Source organism: Oncorhynchus mykiss, chromosome 6 (genome assembly GCF_013265735.2).
Source record: "Oncorhynchus mykiss isolate Arlee chromosome 6, USDA_OmykA_1.1, whole genome shotgun sequence".
Taxonomy (NCBI): domain Eukaryota; kingdom Metazoa; phylum Chordata; class Actinopteri; order Salmoniformes; family Salmonidae; genus Oncorhynchus; species Oncorhynchus mykiss.
Window position 1 is genome coordinate 46,567,736 of NC_048570.1, and position 16,554 is coordinate 46,584,289.

Sequence of the window (16,554 nt, forward strand, 5' to 3'; positions counted from 1 at the left end):
GACGAATGTGACAGGAACTCAGGATCTAAAATCACATTTGATGTTGTTTTTGTCTATGGTTAATTTCAACATAATTCTTGATTTGAATTGTCAACACTGTCATGGTGTCACTTTGTGTGTATTGAAATATTTGGTACACCTTGAACATAATGATATTTAGTGTTAAAATAAATAAAAATGAATACACACATATTTCCTCACTGAGCTGAAGAGGCATAATATTTTAGTTCATTTGAAAAGGATGTTGTTCGCAATATTGATTTATATACCAATAAATGTATGTATATCCTTACATTTTGTTTATTATTAACATGTGTCATTAAGGTTTGATGTACAGGAAGTTTAAATTTAGTAACAGTATAGTTCAATCCACAGTAATACCATGGCCATACAGAACAGTTTGTAAAATAACATTTAACTGTTTAAAATAACACTTATAAAAGCTGTGATGTTAAACTGTAAATGTTTTATCTTGAGAGGTGAAAATATAGCTAGCTTAACTCTGCGTTTTCATTTATGTGTTATCGTGTTTCAAACTTTGAATGCTTTCTTATACATCTCAGTGTTCCACAAAAGCACAAGCCATGTAGCCTGTCTTGATCACAAACATTTCCATATGTTGTATTTTATGACACACCTCTCGTTGCATAATTTATTTTAATTAGGCAAGTCAGTTAAGAACAAATACTTCTTTACAATGATGGCCTAGGAACAGCAGGTTAACTAACTGCCTTGTTCAGGGGCAGAATGACAGATTTTTTTTACCTTGTCAGCTCAGGGATTCGATCCACCATTTTTTTGGTTACTGGCCCAACGCTTTAACCACTAAGCTACCTGCCGCCCCGAAAACAAAAGGGCAATAGCGACAGAATTGATGCTGGCTAGAGAAAGGGACCTTTCTGGTGTCTTTTGGGGGTTATTTTCTTATTAGGGGTTCGCAGCAAAGCTGTGAAACCTATTATTATTGTCTGAATTATAATATTTAAGTAACAACTTTAAGAATGATTACTGGCTGCATTCAACCTACAGCACTAGACTAAATTTCACTTGTGTCATCCTTGTGGTGCTTTCACTGATTTCACATAAAGGAAGAGTTCCTACATGATCAGTGGTGTAAAGTACTTAAGTAAAGATACTTTAAAGTACTACTTAAGTCATTTTTGGGGGGATTTGTACCATACTTTACTATTTATATTTTTTGACAACTTTTACTTCACTACATTCCTAAAGAAAACAATGTACTTTTTACTCCATACATTGTCCCTGACAGCCAAAAGTACCCTTTACATTTTGACAGGAAAATATTCCAATTCACACTCCTATCAAGAGAACATCCCTGGTCATCCCTACTGCCTCTGATATGGCGGACTAACTAAACACAAATGCTTCATTTGTAAATTAACGTCTGAGTGTTGGAGGGGGCCCCTGGCTAACCGTTAAAAAAAAAAGTATAAAAATTGTGTCGTCTAATTTGCATAATATAAGGAATTTGAAATTATTAATACTTTTACTTTTGATACTTAAGTATATTTTAGCAATTCCATTTACTTTTTATACTTAAACTCAGCAAAAAAAGAAATATCCCTTTTTCAGGACCCTGTCTTTCAAAGATAATTTGTAAAAATCAAAATAACTTCACAGATCTTCATTGTAAAGAGTTTAAACACTGTTTCCCATGCTTGCTCAATGACCCATTAACAATGAATGAAAATGCACCTGTGGAACGGTCGTTAAGACACTAACAGCTTACAGACGGTAGGCAACTAAGGTCACTTTAATGAAAACTTAGGACACTAAAGAGGCCTTTCTACTGACTCTGAAAAATACCAAAAGAAAGATGCCCTGTTGTAAAGGCAGGTCCTCACCAGACATCACCGGCAACAACGTCGCCTATGGGAACAAACCCACCATCGCTGGACCAGACAGGACTGACAACTTACGGTTCTGAAAACTTACGGTTTTGTTTCACAAGAGGTGATGGTCAGATTCGCGTTTATCGTCGAAGGAATGAGCATTTACACGAGGCCTGTACTCTGGAGCGGGATCGATTTGGAGGTGGAGGGTCTGTCATGGTCTGGGGCGGTGTGTCACAGCATCATTGGACTGAGCTTTTTGTCATTGCAGGCAATCACAACGCTGTGCATTATAGGGAAGACATCCTCATCCCTCATGTGGTACCCTTCCTGCAGGCTCATCCTGACATGACCCTCCAGCATGGCAATGCCACCAGCCATACTGCTCGTTCTGTGCATGATTTGCTGCAAGACGGGAATGTCAGTGTTCTGCCATGGCCAGCAAAGAGCCCGGATCTCAATCCCATTGAGCATGTCTGGGACCTGTTGGATGGGAGGGTGAGGGCTAGGGCCATTCCCCCCAGAAATGTCTGGGAACTTGCAGGTGCCTTGGTGGAAGATTGGGGGAACATCTCACAGCAAGAACTGGCAAATCTGGTGCAGTCCATGAGGAGGAGATGCACTGCAGTACTTAATGCAGCTGGTGGCCACACCAGATACTGACTGTTAATTTGGATTTTGACCCCCCCTTTGTTCAGGCAGGGACACATTATTCCATTTATGTTAGTCACATGTCTGTGGAACTTGTTCAGTTTATGTCTCAGTTGTTGAATCTTGTTGTGTTCATACAAATATTTACACGTTAAGTTTGCTGAAAATAAACACAGTTGACAGTGAGAGGACATTTCTTTTTTTTCTGTGTTTACTTTTAGACATTTACTCAAGTAGTATTTTAGTGAGTGACTTTCACTTTTACTTGCATAATTTTCTATTAAGGTATCTTTACTTTTACTCAAGTATGGCAATTGGGTACTTTTTCCACCACTGTACATAATAGTGTTAGCTTAGTTATCCAACTGATCTTGCATCCTTTCTGTCATCCTGTGAACCGTTCATTCATTTCTGTCATCCGTTCATTGCTGCTCACAGCTATATTTGGAAATCTTCTTGTTCAAATCCTGCAGTGATCACATATACAAACTCTGTTACCACATCCAAAGGGAAGGGGGAGATACCTAGTCACTTGTTTAACTAAATGCATTCAACTGAAATGTGTCTTCCACATTTAACCCAACTCCTCTGAATCAGAGAGGTGTGGGGGGCTGTCATAAGCAAGTAATGGGTTAACTGCCTTGCTCAGGGGCAGAACAACCGATTTTTACCTTGTCAGCTCGGTGATTTGATCCAGCAACTTTTTGGTTAATGGCCCAACACTCTAACCACCAGGCTACCTGCCGTACATGATGCAGTGGTGGTAACCCTTTTCTGCAGTCAAATGACCAAATCGCTCTTTAGTGGCTTCATGGGTGAAATGTTAATTATATTTTTCATAATTACTCAACTTTTCTTTTTTTTATGTCGAAAGTCTGGTGTTTCCATGTCAAGCGGTTTTGTTATATTTCTGTCCTCTGTGATACATATAACATTTTCTATTGGGATGCAAACTCAAAATGTAATACATTTAATCTCTATATCGGACAGGGTGCAGGTGTCTGTATGAAGGTCTGTTTATTCACAGGCAAATTGTTACATGCTATGGTACATTTGTGTATTTTTCTCGAGAGCAAAACTTTTTTTAAATGTTCAATCAAAAATAATAGTTCTGAAAGCAAAAACGAGGCTTGAAAGTAAACATTTTTTTTGCAATCAAATATTTTGTAATAGAGTCCAAAACTTTATGCATTTCATTCCCCAAAAATATTTTGAGAAAAAAAAATGTATTTGAAAACAAAACTACAATTTAATTTTGATTGTCAGTTTGGCTACAACCAATACATACTGTTCAGCCTTTCTTTTCGACACAAAGGAAGTCATAGCGGACACCTACGAAGGACTGTGTGGTGATGGCATCTCAGGTAAGCAGCACTGGGCGTTCTGCCTTCCAACTTTTACATAGCTCCTACGATTCAGTGTCGGTTCATTAATTCTACTATATTACATAGATACATACTATACATACTGTTGAATGATAAATCATGCAATTATTATTCTCAAGATAACCAAAAACATTTAGCTATGAACGCCTGTTCTTGCCATTTTCAGTTGAATTCATCTAACTTTCTTTCATGGCAACTCTTTGGCAGGCCATGTCCTATTTGTTTCAAAGTCGATATATAATCATATTTCATGACAGTGTAACGGTTAGCTTTTTTTTACAGAAGGATGAAAGAATACTATTTGTCTGTCAGGGAATGCTATTCTGATACGTTAGATGAAGGGTTAGACCAGAAAGTCAGGGCCATTAAGGCAAGGATGCCCCACGCGGGCTTTAGAATGGTCAAAGGAAGTCTTCAAGAAATAAGCCATCGTGTACAATAGCAAAGAGTTAGGGAGTCTTTGCGGCGTGTAGATGGTGCAGATATCATTGCCAGAATGATCTAGTTTCAGTGCATTGCTCTGCAAAAATACTCTGTTCCTGTTCCCCTGGTTAATAGGTTAAACATTTAACTTTTAATTCCAATGCTTTTTTTTCAAGATACAACATTGTCATCTTTGGCGGTATAGATGGATTTTCAAGGAAGGTAAGTATATTATTTTCTATACATATTTCCCATCAAATAATGAACAACCACAATACCAGTCTGGTGTTAAGCTTTCTTTATTGACGTATCCGCGACATCTGCCGCTTTAGATTGAATGGTCATATCTCAGTTATTGTTTTCATATCTAAAAAAAAATAAGATATCTTCTTTACTGCAGAGTGCGAGCTGATCAAGGGGTCTAAAATGTAGATTTTGCCAGATGTTCACTGTCCGAGGAACAGGCCGTGGAAGCTTTATTGCTGGCAAAAGTGTCCATAACCAGAGGTAATTAAGCTGTTCTGTGTTCTTTTTCTCCATCTCTGCCTGTCTTGTTCTATATGGAACCTGTCTCACAGGCATTAATTAAAAAACCCTTAAGATGTCAGCTGCTAATTTTCAGATTTATACCACATAAACACTCAGCCATTTTCACTGGACTATCAAGCCCCTGTTGCTGACATGTCTTGATTTCACTGGGGGTTAGCCTTGCAATAACCAAGTGGTGAGACACATAGCCCTCTATATTTAGATGTTTCAGGTACACTCTGATAGGTGTCTGCGTCAGTCAGTAACCACTCACAGAGGCACACACAACTTGCATTTCTATAACCTCGGGCCCACCTCAGTGTTCACTATTCATGAAGGAAGACCACAGGACCAGGTTCCTCCCCCCACAAAACCTTTTATTTCTCTGTTATTAAGAGTGGAACGCTTATGGGGAGATGTTTGGAGTGCTGTGACATGTCAGTACTACAATTTGCTGCAGTTTGGAGGAAGAAGGCTACCTTGACCTGTCGAATTCTATCCACCTCTTCTGTGTGGGATATGTGTTCCTAACTCATCTGTGGGCAGATCTGCAGCATTTCACAGAGTTCGAATAATCTCCCTTTAAGTACAGAGGCGAACCTGACACCTCACCAGCTGTTGCTGGTGTATTCAAATGATCAAGTCATCATCAAGCTTCAAGTGTTATTTATGTATTTATTTGTGATCTGGTAATGTAAAAGTCAAATAATGACATTATCTTCTATTGTTTGTCCTCATGTGTCTGTTTTTCAGGATAAAGTACTCCACTTAGTGTGGACACCAGGTGAGACTACACACACAGTTATATCAGCTGTGTTGGGGAACCCCTCCTGCATCTGAACTGGCTGACACAGAGAGCACAGCATGATCATAGGTGAGAGGTCACTTGAGGTGCGCCGAACCACACCTTTATTTGCTATGGAAGAGTACATGATCAGTGAATATATTCAATGTACAGGCTACAATGTGGGGATCTCATGCGTGGTAATAACTACAGTACATGTATATAGGACTTGCATCCTTGGCACAATAAAGTTATTATATTCTACACAATCCATAGGCTTCATTAATGCTATTCATACTTGAAGTCGATACAACAACTATCATAGGTGAGGTTCATAGGTTCTGAACTAATATTCATACCAAACGTTTTAGGGTCCATTGCCTACAATTCCATAGGCATAAAGTTATTTTTATCCTCCACTACACAATAAGCAAATAAATAGTTAGCTAGCTATGTTACTTCAGCTGTATTGCATGGAAAATATAAGCAAGGCAAGCTAACACAATTGTACATTCAATTTGCAGTAAATGCTTTAGCTACATTCTTTACATCCACTGTTTCACAAGACGACAGCCCGGTTTTCTGGTTTTCTTAGGGGTCTCTAAAACATTAAACAACACAAATGACAATTTCATACTCATAACACTAGCTAGCTAGCTGGCTAATGCTAGCTAGTCAGCGAACTTGCTAAATAGCGATTTTCGTAAATTAACTTTATGACAAAAGAATATGCACAATCGTTTGTCTCTACATTAACTAACATATTCCTCTCAATTGTACATTTTTTGCTTGACTCATTATGACATTATAATTACTTACATTTGCTTCACTCGTAATGTTTTGTCAGCCTCCTTTGCTGAAGAAAGTCACCAGCGACGATGGCTCGTGTCAAATTCGTCATTGGAACCACTCGGTCATATGAAAACCTTGGGAACCAAATGCATAATGAGTGCTCTAACTCCCCCTTGTGGTGGTCTGGAGCAATGAAGCCGGATACCTGGATACCTCTAAATCTCGCTGTGTAAAGTCTGTGTAAGGTCGCAACTTTTAAAGGAGGAACCACTGTACAAGACAATGGGTGCTCTTGCTCCCGCGCCACGGGATACAATTCTACCGTGACAGAGCTAAGGCGAGCACACCATGTTGTTTCACTATTTAAGCAGATATTCAACTGACTAACAGGCCAGACACAGTAGGTTATAAACACACAATAATGCAAGTGACTCATGACTGTATCAATATTCTAAAGATATTATAGTCCACATATAATATTATTTAATAATATATAATACACACCATTAAGCTGACACTTTTAAGCGACTTAGTCACACGACTTAGTCATGTGTAGCTTAACCTCTTTCTAAATATGTTGGAAAACAAATTGCTTTATGTAATGAAACAAATCACTTTTAAATTATTCTCCAAATAAATATTACAGAATAACCCACATTTTATTGGTGTGACTAACTGTGATTGCGCCAAGGTGCATCTCATTATTGGTGGGTGGGGTTTTCCCTATACATTTCCAGTGTTTCCCGGTGGTCAGAAGTTTCCCATTATTTGTAAAGGTTGGCCTGCCTTGAGAGGACAAGAGAAGTGAAGGTGACTTACACCAAACTTCCAGTAATGGTAGTTGAATCGTAAGTATGGTAAAAGTATGACCTCCAGCCGGGATCAGCTCTCCTTCTCCATGGGCACGCCTTCCTAAACCTTTGTATGTATTGCTGTTTCTAATTTAAAGTAAAAGCTAGTAACTATATATTGGTGATAAGATCATTGTATGGGCTTTAGCGCTGAAGATTGTGATATTATTGTGGAGTGCTCCAATGGTGATTATAGAGATGTGATTCTGGTGCTGAAAGATATTGGTGCTTCAGAAATCTCCAGGCTCCACCCCTCACTGTCACACTCCATCACTGAAACCCTCATCCATGCCTTGGTTACTTCCTGACTAGACTAGTGTAACACTCTCCTCACCAGATCCCCACCGACCTCATCAACAGACTTCCAACTGGTTCTGAACTCCGCAGCCAGAATCCACACCAGCACCAGAACAACTGAACAAATCAATCCTGGCTCCATGTGCAACTGTATTAACTTTAAAATACTCCTTCTCACCTACAAAGCCCTCCACAACCTGGCACCCACCTACCTCTCTGATCTTCTCCCGATCTATGCTCCCTCCCGCCCCTCCTCTGCTGGTCTCCTTGTCTCCCTCCATTCCACAATGGGTGCCGGGGTCCTTAGCTCTTATTCCCAACCCTACCACCTTAAACCAAAACATAACCCTAAACAGGGTAGCCTACCACCTTAAACCAAACCCTACCCGTGTTTGTATCCTCTTCCCACCCCCCCCCACCCCTCTTTTTATCTGTCCTATTTTACCTGGTCCTTTGATTTTAGATTGTTTCGATGCACTTGATTTTATGACGTCATGTATAGATTTTATGACTTCATGTACAGTGGGGCAAAAAAGTATTTAGTCAGCCACCAATTGTGCAAGTTCTCCCACTTAAAATGATGAGAGGTCTATAATTTTCATCATAGGTACACTTCAACTATGACAGACAAAATGAGAAAAAAAATCCAGAAAATCACATTGTAGGATTTTTAATAAATTTATTTGCAAATTATGGTGGAAAATAAGTGTGTGGTACACACACGAGGCGTCACCAGTGGGATACCATATGAATTGTGTGATTGGTAAGATGTTTCCACCTTTTAAAGGGGTGATTGGTGGCTTATCAGGTGCACCCAGCAGCCTCTTGGGGCAATTTTTCTTCCCTTTTTCGTCTCACAAAGTGTACTGAATTCGCACTCCTTAACAGTGGGCGATATGTGGCGCTGTATACACTTTTTAGTTGATTGCCATCCGCAATTACAAATTTAAAGAAGAAGAAGCGAGGAAGAGACCCGCGTATTCGCAAATATCAAAGCTGAAACAAAGCATGCAATTAATTTTTCGTTATGCATGAGACTTTATATTCGCAAATTATCTGTGAAAATGCCTAAATCAATCAAGAAGTCCTGCACTACACAGACATCTATAAGTAGCTATTTCGGCGGGTTGAGCAGCAGTGCCCCTGACAGAAACGTTCAATCCGGTATTATCGGTAACTCTGTTGAGCTATGCGCTGGGCTGAAACCAGGACCTAGAGGAAAGGTAAGGACACAGACAGTGCGAATGTTATTGTGTAACTGTATACAAATAAAGAATTTAACTCAGACATAGCTCAACCAAAGTGCATGACAGAGTTGAGAAAGCAATGGCTTTATACTTTGCATGTAACTATTGTTGTTAGCTAACGTTACTTGTTCGCTCTCACACACACATCTATATCAATGGTATTGTGTTGCACACTATGAATTAAGTTGTATTTTATTTCCCTCTTCTGTGTTCTCTGTATTGTGCAGCATAAGCATTCTCCGAATAATAATGGTGGGTCATTATTGAAACGAGCCAAATTGGCCCATAATGGACAGGAAAAGGAGGACATGAACTGTGAGGTCATATCCTGGCGTGTCGATGGTGAGCACCCCTAGCCAAATGCCGCGTTCAAGACAACTCGGAACCCGGAGACGCTGACATTTCTGACTTGGAAACTCGTTGAGAAAGATGAGCACTGAGTTTCCCCACTTGGAAAGTATCAAAATCAACCAATAGGAAGCTTCACGCTTTTTTTTCCTTTGCATACGTTTATCAGAGGTTCCGATTTCAGAGTTGTCTTGAAAGCACCATAATACATCAGACTTGATAGCAAGGTCTCAGTCTGAAACAAAGCAATATAATTACTTGGAATGTTTTTATTTTTTAATATTTTATTTCACTTTTACTTAACTAGGTAGTCCAGTTGAGAACAAGTTCTCATTTACAACTGCGACCTGGCCAAGATAAAGCAAAGCAGTGCGACAAAAACACAGCATTACACATGTAATAAACAAACATACATTCAATAACACAATAGAAAAAAATTATATTTAGCGCCGCAGCTACTTGCCCAAGCCTCCCCAGCTTCTCCTTCACCCAAAACCAGATAGCAGATGTTCTGAAAGAGCTGCAGAACCTGGACGCGTACAAATCAGCTTGGCTAGACAATCTGGACCCTCTCTTTCTAAAGTGCTGTGGGCAGCTGGGAGGAGGTGCTCTTATTCTCCATGGACTTTAGTGTCCCAAAACCTTTTGGAGTTAGAGCTACAGGTTGCAAATTTCTGTTTGAGAAAGCTAGTCTTTGCTTTCCTGACCGACTGTGTGTATTGGTTCCTGACTTCCCTGAAAAGTTGCATATCGCGGGGACTATTCGATGCTAGTGCAGTCGGCCACAGGATGTTTTTGTGCTGGTCGAGGGCAGTCGGGTCTGGAGTGAACCAGGGGAAATATCTGTTCTTAGTTCTACATTTCTTGAAAGGGGCATGCTTTTTTAAGGTGGTGAGGAAATTACTTTTAAAGAATGACCAGGCGTCCTCTACTGACGGGATGAGGTCAATATCCTTCTAGGATACCTGGGCCAGGTTGATTAGAAAGGCCTGATCACAGAACTGTTTTAGGGAGCGTTTGACAGTGATGAGTGGTGGTCTTTGACCACAGACCCATAGCGGATGCAGGCAATAAGGCAGTGATTGCTGAGATCCTGATTGAAAACAGCAGAGGTGTATTTGGAGGGCAGGTTGGTCAGGATAATATCTATGAGGGTGCCCATGTTTACGGATTTAGGGTTGTACCTGGTGGGTACCTTGATTTGTGTGAGATTGAGGGCATCTAGCTTAGATTGTAGGACGGCCGGGGTGTTTAGCATGTCCCAGTTTAGGTCACCTAACAGAACGAACTCTGAAGATAGATACGGGGCAATCAATTCACATATGGTGTCCAGGGCACTGCTGGGAGCTGAGGGTGGTCTATAACAGGCGGCAACAGTGAGATACTTATTTCTTGAGAGATTCATATTTTATTTATTTTTACATTTTTTACCCCTTATTCTCCCCAATTTCGTGGTATCCAATTGTTTAGTAGCTACTATCTTGCCTCATCGCTACAACTCCCGTACGGGCGTACTGCTTCTTAACACAGCGCCATCCAACCCGGAAGCCAGCCGCACCAATGTGTCGGAGGAAACACCGTGCACCTGGCAACCTTGGTTAGCGCGCACTGCGCCCGGCTCGCCACAGTAGTCACTGGTGCGCGATGAGACAAGGATTTCCCTTACCGGCCAAACCCTCCCTAACCCGGACGACGCTAGGCCAATTGTGCGTCGCCCCACGGAAGGTTGCAAGTTCAAACCCCCGAGCTGACAAGGTACAAATCTGTCGTTCTGCCCCTGAACAGGCAATTAACCCACTGTTCCTAGGCCATCATTGAAATTAAGAATTTGTTCTTAACTGACTTGCCTAGTTAAATAAAGGTAAAATCTTAAAAAAAAAATGTTTTTTTTTAACAAATAAAAAAAATTGGCCGATTTTAATCGGTATCGTCTTTTTTGGTCCTCCAATAATCGGTATCTGCGTTGAAAAATCATTATCGGTCGACCTCTAGTCCTTATACAAACTATCCACAGGAAAGTATTATAAACCGACATTTCAAAACACTGGTACTGCCGTTGAGATTTCAATCTCCTGGCACATGGGCAAAACCATATAAACACCTACAAGAGCTTGGTAGGTATGCGTGCATCGTGTGCATGTACTTACGTTGTGCACGTGTATCCGTGCATGTACTTGCGTGTGCACATGATTAACGAACAAGCTGTGAGAGCCACGCACAGAAACACTAATTTTGAAGTGCGATTAATAATACTTTCCTGTGGATATTTTATTTCAGATTTCCAACAATATAAGGATGAAATCAGTGGACACTAGGTAGACTAACTTCAAATTAAGTTTATTCAACATTCTGACATGTAAAGGAGCTGTTAACTATTTTGGAAGATTCAAATTAGAGAGTGGAGGCTTGTCTAGTCCACACTCAGAATTAGAGTAGGCACCCCCCTGAAAATGTTGATCCAAATCAGAAAATGATTTACCTTGAAGGAGAGTGTATAAATATGTACTTACTTTGAAATAATTCAATTTGCCTGCAATCCACACTTTGGGTTTGTTTACACAGCCACTACCAGTTTTCATTTAAACTCTTATCCCTTTTTCCTATCAGAAATCAGGGCCCCCTCCTCTCGAGGGGCAGGCAGCCTCTCCTCTTCCACCCTGGAGAGACTGAAGGGCTTCGTCTGTCCTAGTGAGCCCCAAGGCAGAGGCCCTCTTGGGCCCGGGAATGCGGGTGGCGGGTCTGAGGATGCAGATGGTGGGCCTGAGGATGCAGGTGGTAGGCCTGGTGATGTAGGCGATGGGTGTGCTCATGGAGGTCATGGGCCTGGGGATGTAGGAGGTAGGGAGGCTGTGGCCCACAGAGAAATGACTGGTGATAAAGAGAGACAGAAAAGCGAAGAAGAGGAGTGGCGGAGTCCAGAGCCATCATCCAAAAAACAGGTAGGAGATCATCACCTTTCTCTTTGATTTTCTCCTAATTAATTGTATTCTGTGAGTTTGAAACTGTATGTTAAAGTTGCACTATGTAAAAATCGCTCCGGCATTAACTAGTTGCTAAAATTTGAATAGTTTGCTTAATTTCAGTTTGTGGCAAAAGAAGCAAGTATAGTGTAAAGAGTCATTGTACCAGCTACACTGCTGTGAAGTATGTTCTCCATAACCAAAAATATTGTATTTTCAGCTGTTTGAAGCTGCTGTACAAAACCAAAAGTAAAAGATGCAAAAATTAAACTTAAGAACAGGAAGCATAGCAATAGTACACATATATAACAGATCTAACGCTTCTTACTTGCTTTCAATGAGAATGCCACATCTATAACACATTTCTATGTGAATTTGGTCATGTCACCCAAAAAGTTACATATTGCAGCTTTAAATGGAAACTTTATTGTTGTGATCCTTCCTAGGCTCTCAGCCTCATTCAGTTTGCCAAGCCAGGAGAAGGAAGAAGAAGAAGGGGGGGTGTAATGAAGACTCCTCCAGGAGTAGGGGGTGAAGTCTCTGTGACCAGTGCCCCCTGTGGGATCTCTAAGAGTGGGTACACTCCTCTGGAGCAGCAGTACCTGCAGATTAAAGAGCAACATAAAGACGCTCTATTGGCTGTGGAGTGTGGATACAAGTACAGGTTCTTTGGAGAGGACGCAGAGGTGAGAGGCGTGTGTGTGTAGAGCGGCGAAGAAGCTGAACATCTTCTGTCACCTGGACTATAACTTCCTGATGTGTGTTAATCAATGTGTGTATGTAGATCGCAGCAAGGGAGCTAAACATCTGTCACTGGTTTGTGTGTGTGTAGAAAGCAGCGAAGCAGCTGAACATCTTCTGTCACCTGGACCATAACTTCATGACGTGTAGCATTCCCACACACCGCTTGTATGTTCACGTACGACGCCTTGTCTCCCAGGGCTACAAGGTGTGGAACAGGGCAGATTCAAGGTTCTCCAGTCAGGCCCATTACTGTTGCAACTCATTATCGAAGTCAAAGGGCAGACAGAGTATTTTAAGTAATGCAATGTGAAATGTTTTAGGCATACAACTGTTAAATGTCACCATAGACTTTGTTTATGTGTGATGTTATTGTCTGCCACAGATTAATTATTAATTTAGGAAGCAACATAATTATTTGTCAGTGATGACAGATGTTAGTGTGTCTGATTTACGTTTGATTGACTGTGATTGGTTCTCACCTCAGGTGGGCGTGGTGAAGCAGACAGAGACGTCGGCCATTAAGGCCTCCGGAGCCAATAAGAACACTTTGTTCACCCGCCAACTCAGCGCTCTCTACACAAAGTCTACACTGGTGGGGGAGGGTATCCTTACATATGCTGGTGTGTGTGTTGTGTTTTTCACCATATCCATACAGGTGTATTTATGGACCGGGCATAAGAGTAGTCAACTGCGCACAGCTGCAGTAGTGTCCTCCTGTGTGTGATGACTTCAGCCCACTATAGTGTGCTTATTGACCCTTGACCCTGGGTATCAGACGTCAACCCAGTGCATAGTCTGGTTGATGTGGAGGAGGGGGAGTGTGATGTGGTGACAGATCCTCCAGAGAGCTACCTGCTCTGTCTCAGTGAGACCTGGGATAAACCCAGAAAACAACTAACCATTGGGCTGGTGGTGAGTACACACTCAATTGTACGCACATGGGCTCAATGTGGGGTAATTCAGACCCGAGTTATGTGCACGTAAATGGAACTTCATTCCCCATTTTACGCACTTTTCTCTCTATAAGCTTATTCTTTATGCACGCGGAAACCATTAATAAAGTCGCGCGAACCTACCGGTTCCAAGTGGAAAAAGCATTTACTTCATTTTTTTTTTAACGATAGAAATAACAGCATACTCCATGCACTGTCATTTTTAAATTGATAAGACCTAGGTAAATGCGTACTAGGTAAATGCGTACTAGGTAAATGCGTAATCAGTTTGGATAAGGTGATTGTGTATGTGTATAGGCCAAATAACAATTGTTTTAGATCTATTTTACCTTATCACTGGATATTAATGTCAAACCAGTCACGGTAGGAAATGGAAAAGCATATCAACATGTATTCTTTATGCTCGAAGACGGCGCTGGAGAGGATTGCTGCCGTTTCATGGGCTCTTAACCAACCGTTCTATTTTGTTCGTTTTTTTTTTTTTTTTTTTTTTTTTTTTTTGCATTTTCTCTAACTTTTATTTTGTACATAATGTTGCTACTACTGTCTCTTATGGCCGAAAATAGCTTCCGGAAATCAAAACAGCGATTACTCACCTTGAACTGGATGAAGTATTTCTCTTTAATGAGTCCGACGAGAGGGATTTACTCCAGACACCCGAACAGGCCCTCATCCCGTCATTTGCAGGAGAAAGAAACAGAAAAGATAACGGGGAAAGAGATTGGAGTGCCTTGTGAGGATCTGCCGAAAAGTGGGTAATCTGCCCTTGCCATCCGTACTACTGGCCAACTTACAATCGCTCAAAAATAAATTGGGACAAGCTCAAAGCATGTATATCCTACCAACTGGACATCAATAACTGTCATATCTTATATTTCACCAAGTCGTGGCTGAACGAAGACATGATTAACATACAGCTGGCAGGTTACACTGCATTGGCAAGATAGAACAGTTGTTTTGCCCATCTTAATTTTTCTTGGTCAGTCTGAGATATGGCTTCTTTTTTTCTTTCTTTCAACTCTGCCTAGAAGGCCAGCAACCCAGAGTCGCCTCTTCACTGTTGACGTTGAGACTGGTGTTATGCGGGTACTATTTAATGAAGTTGCCAGTTGAGGACTTTTGAGGCGTCTGTTTCTCAAACTAGACACTAATGTACTTGTGCACTACTGAGCAAGTGGACCGGGGCATCCCACTCTTTCTATTCTGATTAGAGCCTGTTTGCGCTGTTCTGTGAAGGAAGCACAGCATTGTACGACATCTAAAGTTTCTTGGCCATTTCTCACATGGAATAGTCTTAATTTCTTAGAACAAGAATAGACTAACAGGTTTCAGAAGAAAGCACTTTGTTTCTGGACATTTTGAGCCTTTAATCGAACCCACAAATGTTGATGCTCCAGATACTCAACAAGTTTAAAAAAGGCCAGTTTTATTGCTTCTTTAATCAGAACAACACTTTTTAGCTGTGCTAACATAATTGCAAAAGGGTTTTCTAATGATCAATTAGCCTTTTGGCTAATTGGATTAGCTAACACAACATGCCATTGGAACACAGGAGTGGTTGCTGATAATGGGCCTATGTAGATATTCCATTAAAAATCAGATGTTTCTAGCTACAATAGTCATTTACAACATGAACAATGTCTACAATGTATTTCTGATCAATTTGGTGTTATTTTATGGGACAAAAAAAATGTACTTTACTTTCAAAAACAAGGACATTTCTAAGTGACCCCAAACTTTTGAACGGTAGTGTACATTTATTTTTCAATTTTTTTTAAACCCTGTCAAGTTCATTGTTGACTATTGCTATCATTGACAGCCATTTTCGGTGCATTTTTGGTGCACGATATCTAAGGAAGTTTCAAGTTTTTGTTTGCCTGAGGTAGGGTTTCTAATGATAAGCTGTAGACCACATGATCTACCAAGAGTTTTTCATCTGTTATTTTCATAGCTTTCTACCTACCACCAGCACCACTGATGCTGGCACTAAGCTGAAGGGTAGAGCTGCCACTTTCAAGGAGCGTGACTCTAACCTGGAAGTTTTATGAGAAATCTCGCTATGCCCTCCGACGAACCATCAAACAGGCAAAGCGTCAATATAGGATTAAGATCGAATCATACAACACCGGCTCCAACGCTTGGATGTAGTAGAGCCGAGAGCTGCCCAGTGATACAAGCCTAACGGACAAGCTAAATTACTTCTATGCTCGCTTCGAGGCAAGTAACACTGAAACATGCATGACAGCACCAGCTGTTCTGGACAACTGTGCTATTCATTGACTACAGCTAAGCGTTCAACAACATAGTGCCCTCAAAGCTCATCAATGAGCTAAGGACCCTGGGACTAAACACCTCCCTCTGCAACTGAATACTAAACTTTCTGACGGGCCGCCCCCAGGTGGTGAGGGTAGGTAACAACACATCCACCACGCTGATCCTTAACATGGGGTCCCCTCCTGTACTCCCTGTTCACTCATAATTGCATGGCCAGGCACGACTCCAACACCATCAAGTTTGCCTAAGACAACAGTGGTAGACAACGACGAGACATTTTGGAAGGAGGTCAGAGACCAGGCCTTGTGGTGCCAGGGCAACAACCTCTCCCTCAATGTGATCAAGACAAAGGTGATGATTGTGGACTACAGGAGAAGGAGAACCGAGTATGGCCCCATTCTCATCTATGGGGCTGCAGTGGATCAGGTTGAGAGCTTCAAGTTCCTTGGTGTCCACATCACCAA

At 41.1% G+C, this 16,554-nt stretch overlaps 1 protein-coding gene across 5 annotated transcripts in view; it reads left to right on the top strand.

Annotated features, from left to right (window-relative positions):
* Positions 1–7,199: 7,199 nt before the first annotated feature.
* The window catches only part of msh3 (mutS homolog 3 (E. coli)), a 134,028-nt gene continuing 124,673 nt past the window's right edge, over positions 7,200–16,554 (top strand). For 3 of the 5 annotated variants that reach the window (XM_021606650.2, XM_021606651.2, XM_021606652.2), the window contains exons 1-7: positions 8,489–8,787; positions 9,039–9,153; positions 11,767–12,098; positions 12,566–12,805; positions 12,952–13,068; positions 13,348–13,465; positions 13,639–13,775. In XM_021606650.2, coding sequence (XP_021462325.2) covers positions 8,596–8,787; positions 9,039–9,153; positions 11,767–12,098; positions 12,566–12,805; positions 12,952–13,068; positions 13,348–13,465; positions 13,639–13,775 — 1,251 coding nt within the window. In that variant the 5' untranslated portion in view covers positions 8,489–8,595. Of the gene's footprint in view, positions 7,339–8,488; positions 8,788–9,038; positions 9,154–11,766; positions 12,099–12,565; positions 12,806–12,951; positions 13,069–13,347; positions 13,466–13,638; positions 13,776–16,554 lie in introns of those variants that run through there. The other 2 variants (XM_036980257.1, XM_036980256.1) reach the window with 2 other exon arrangements.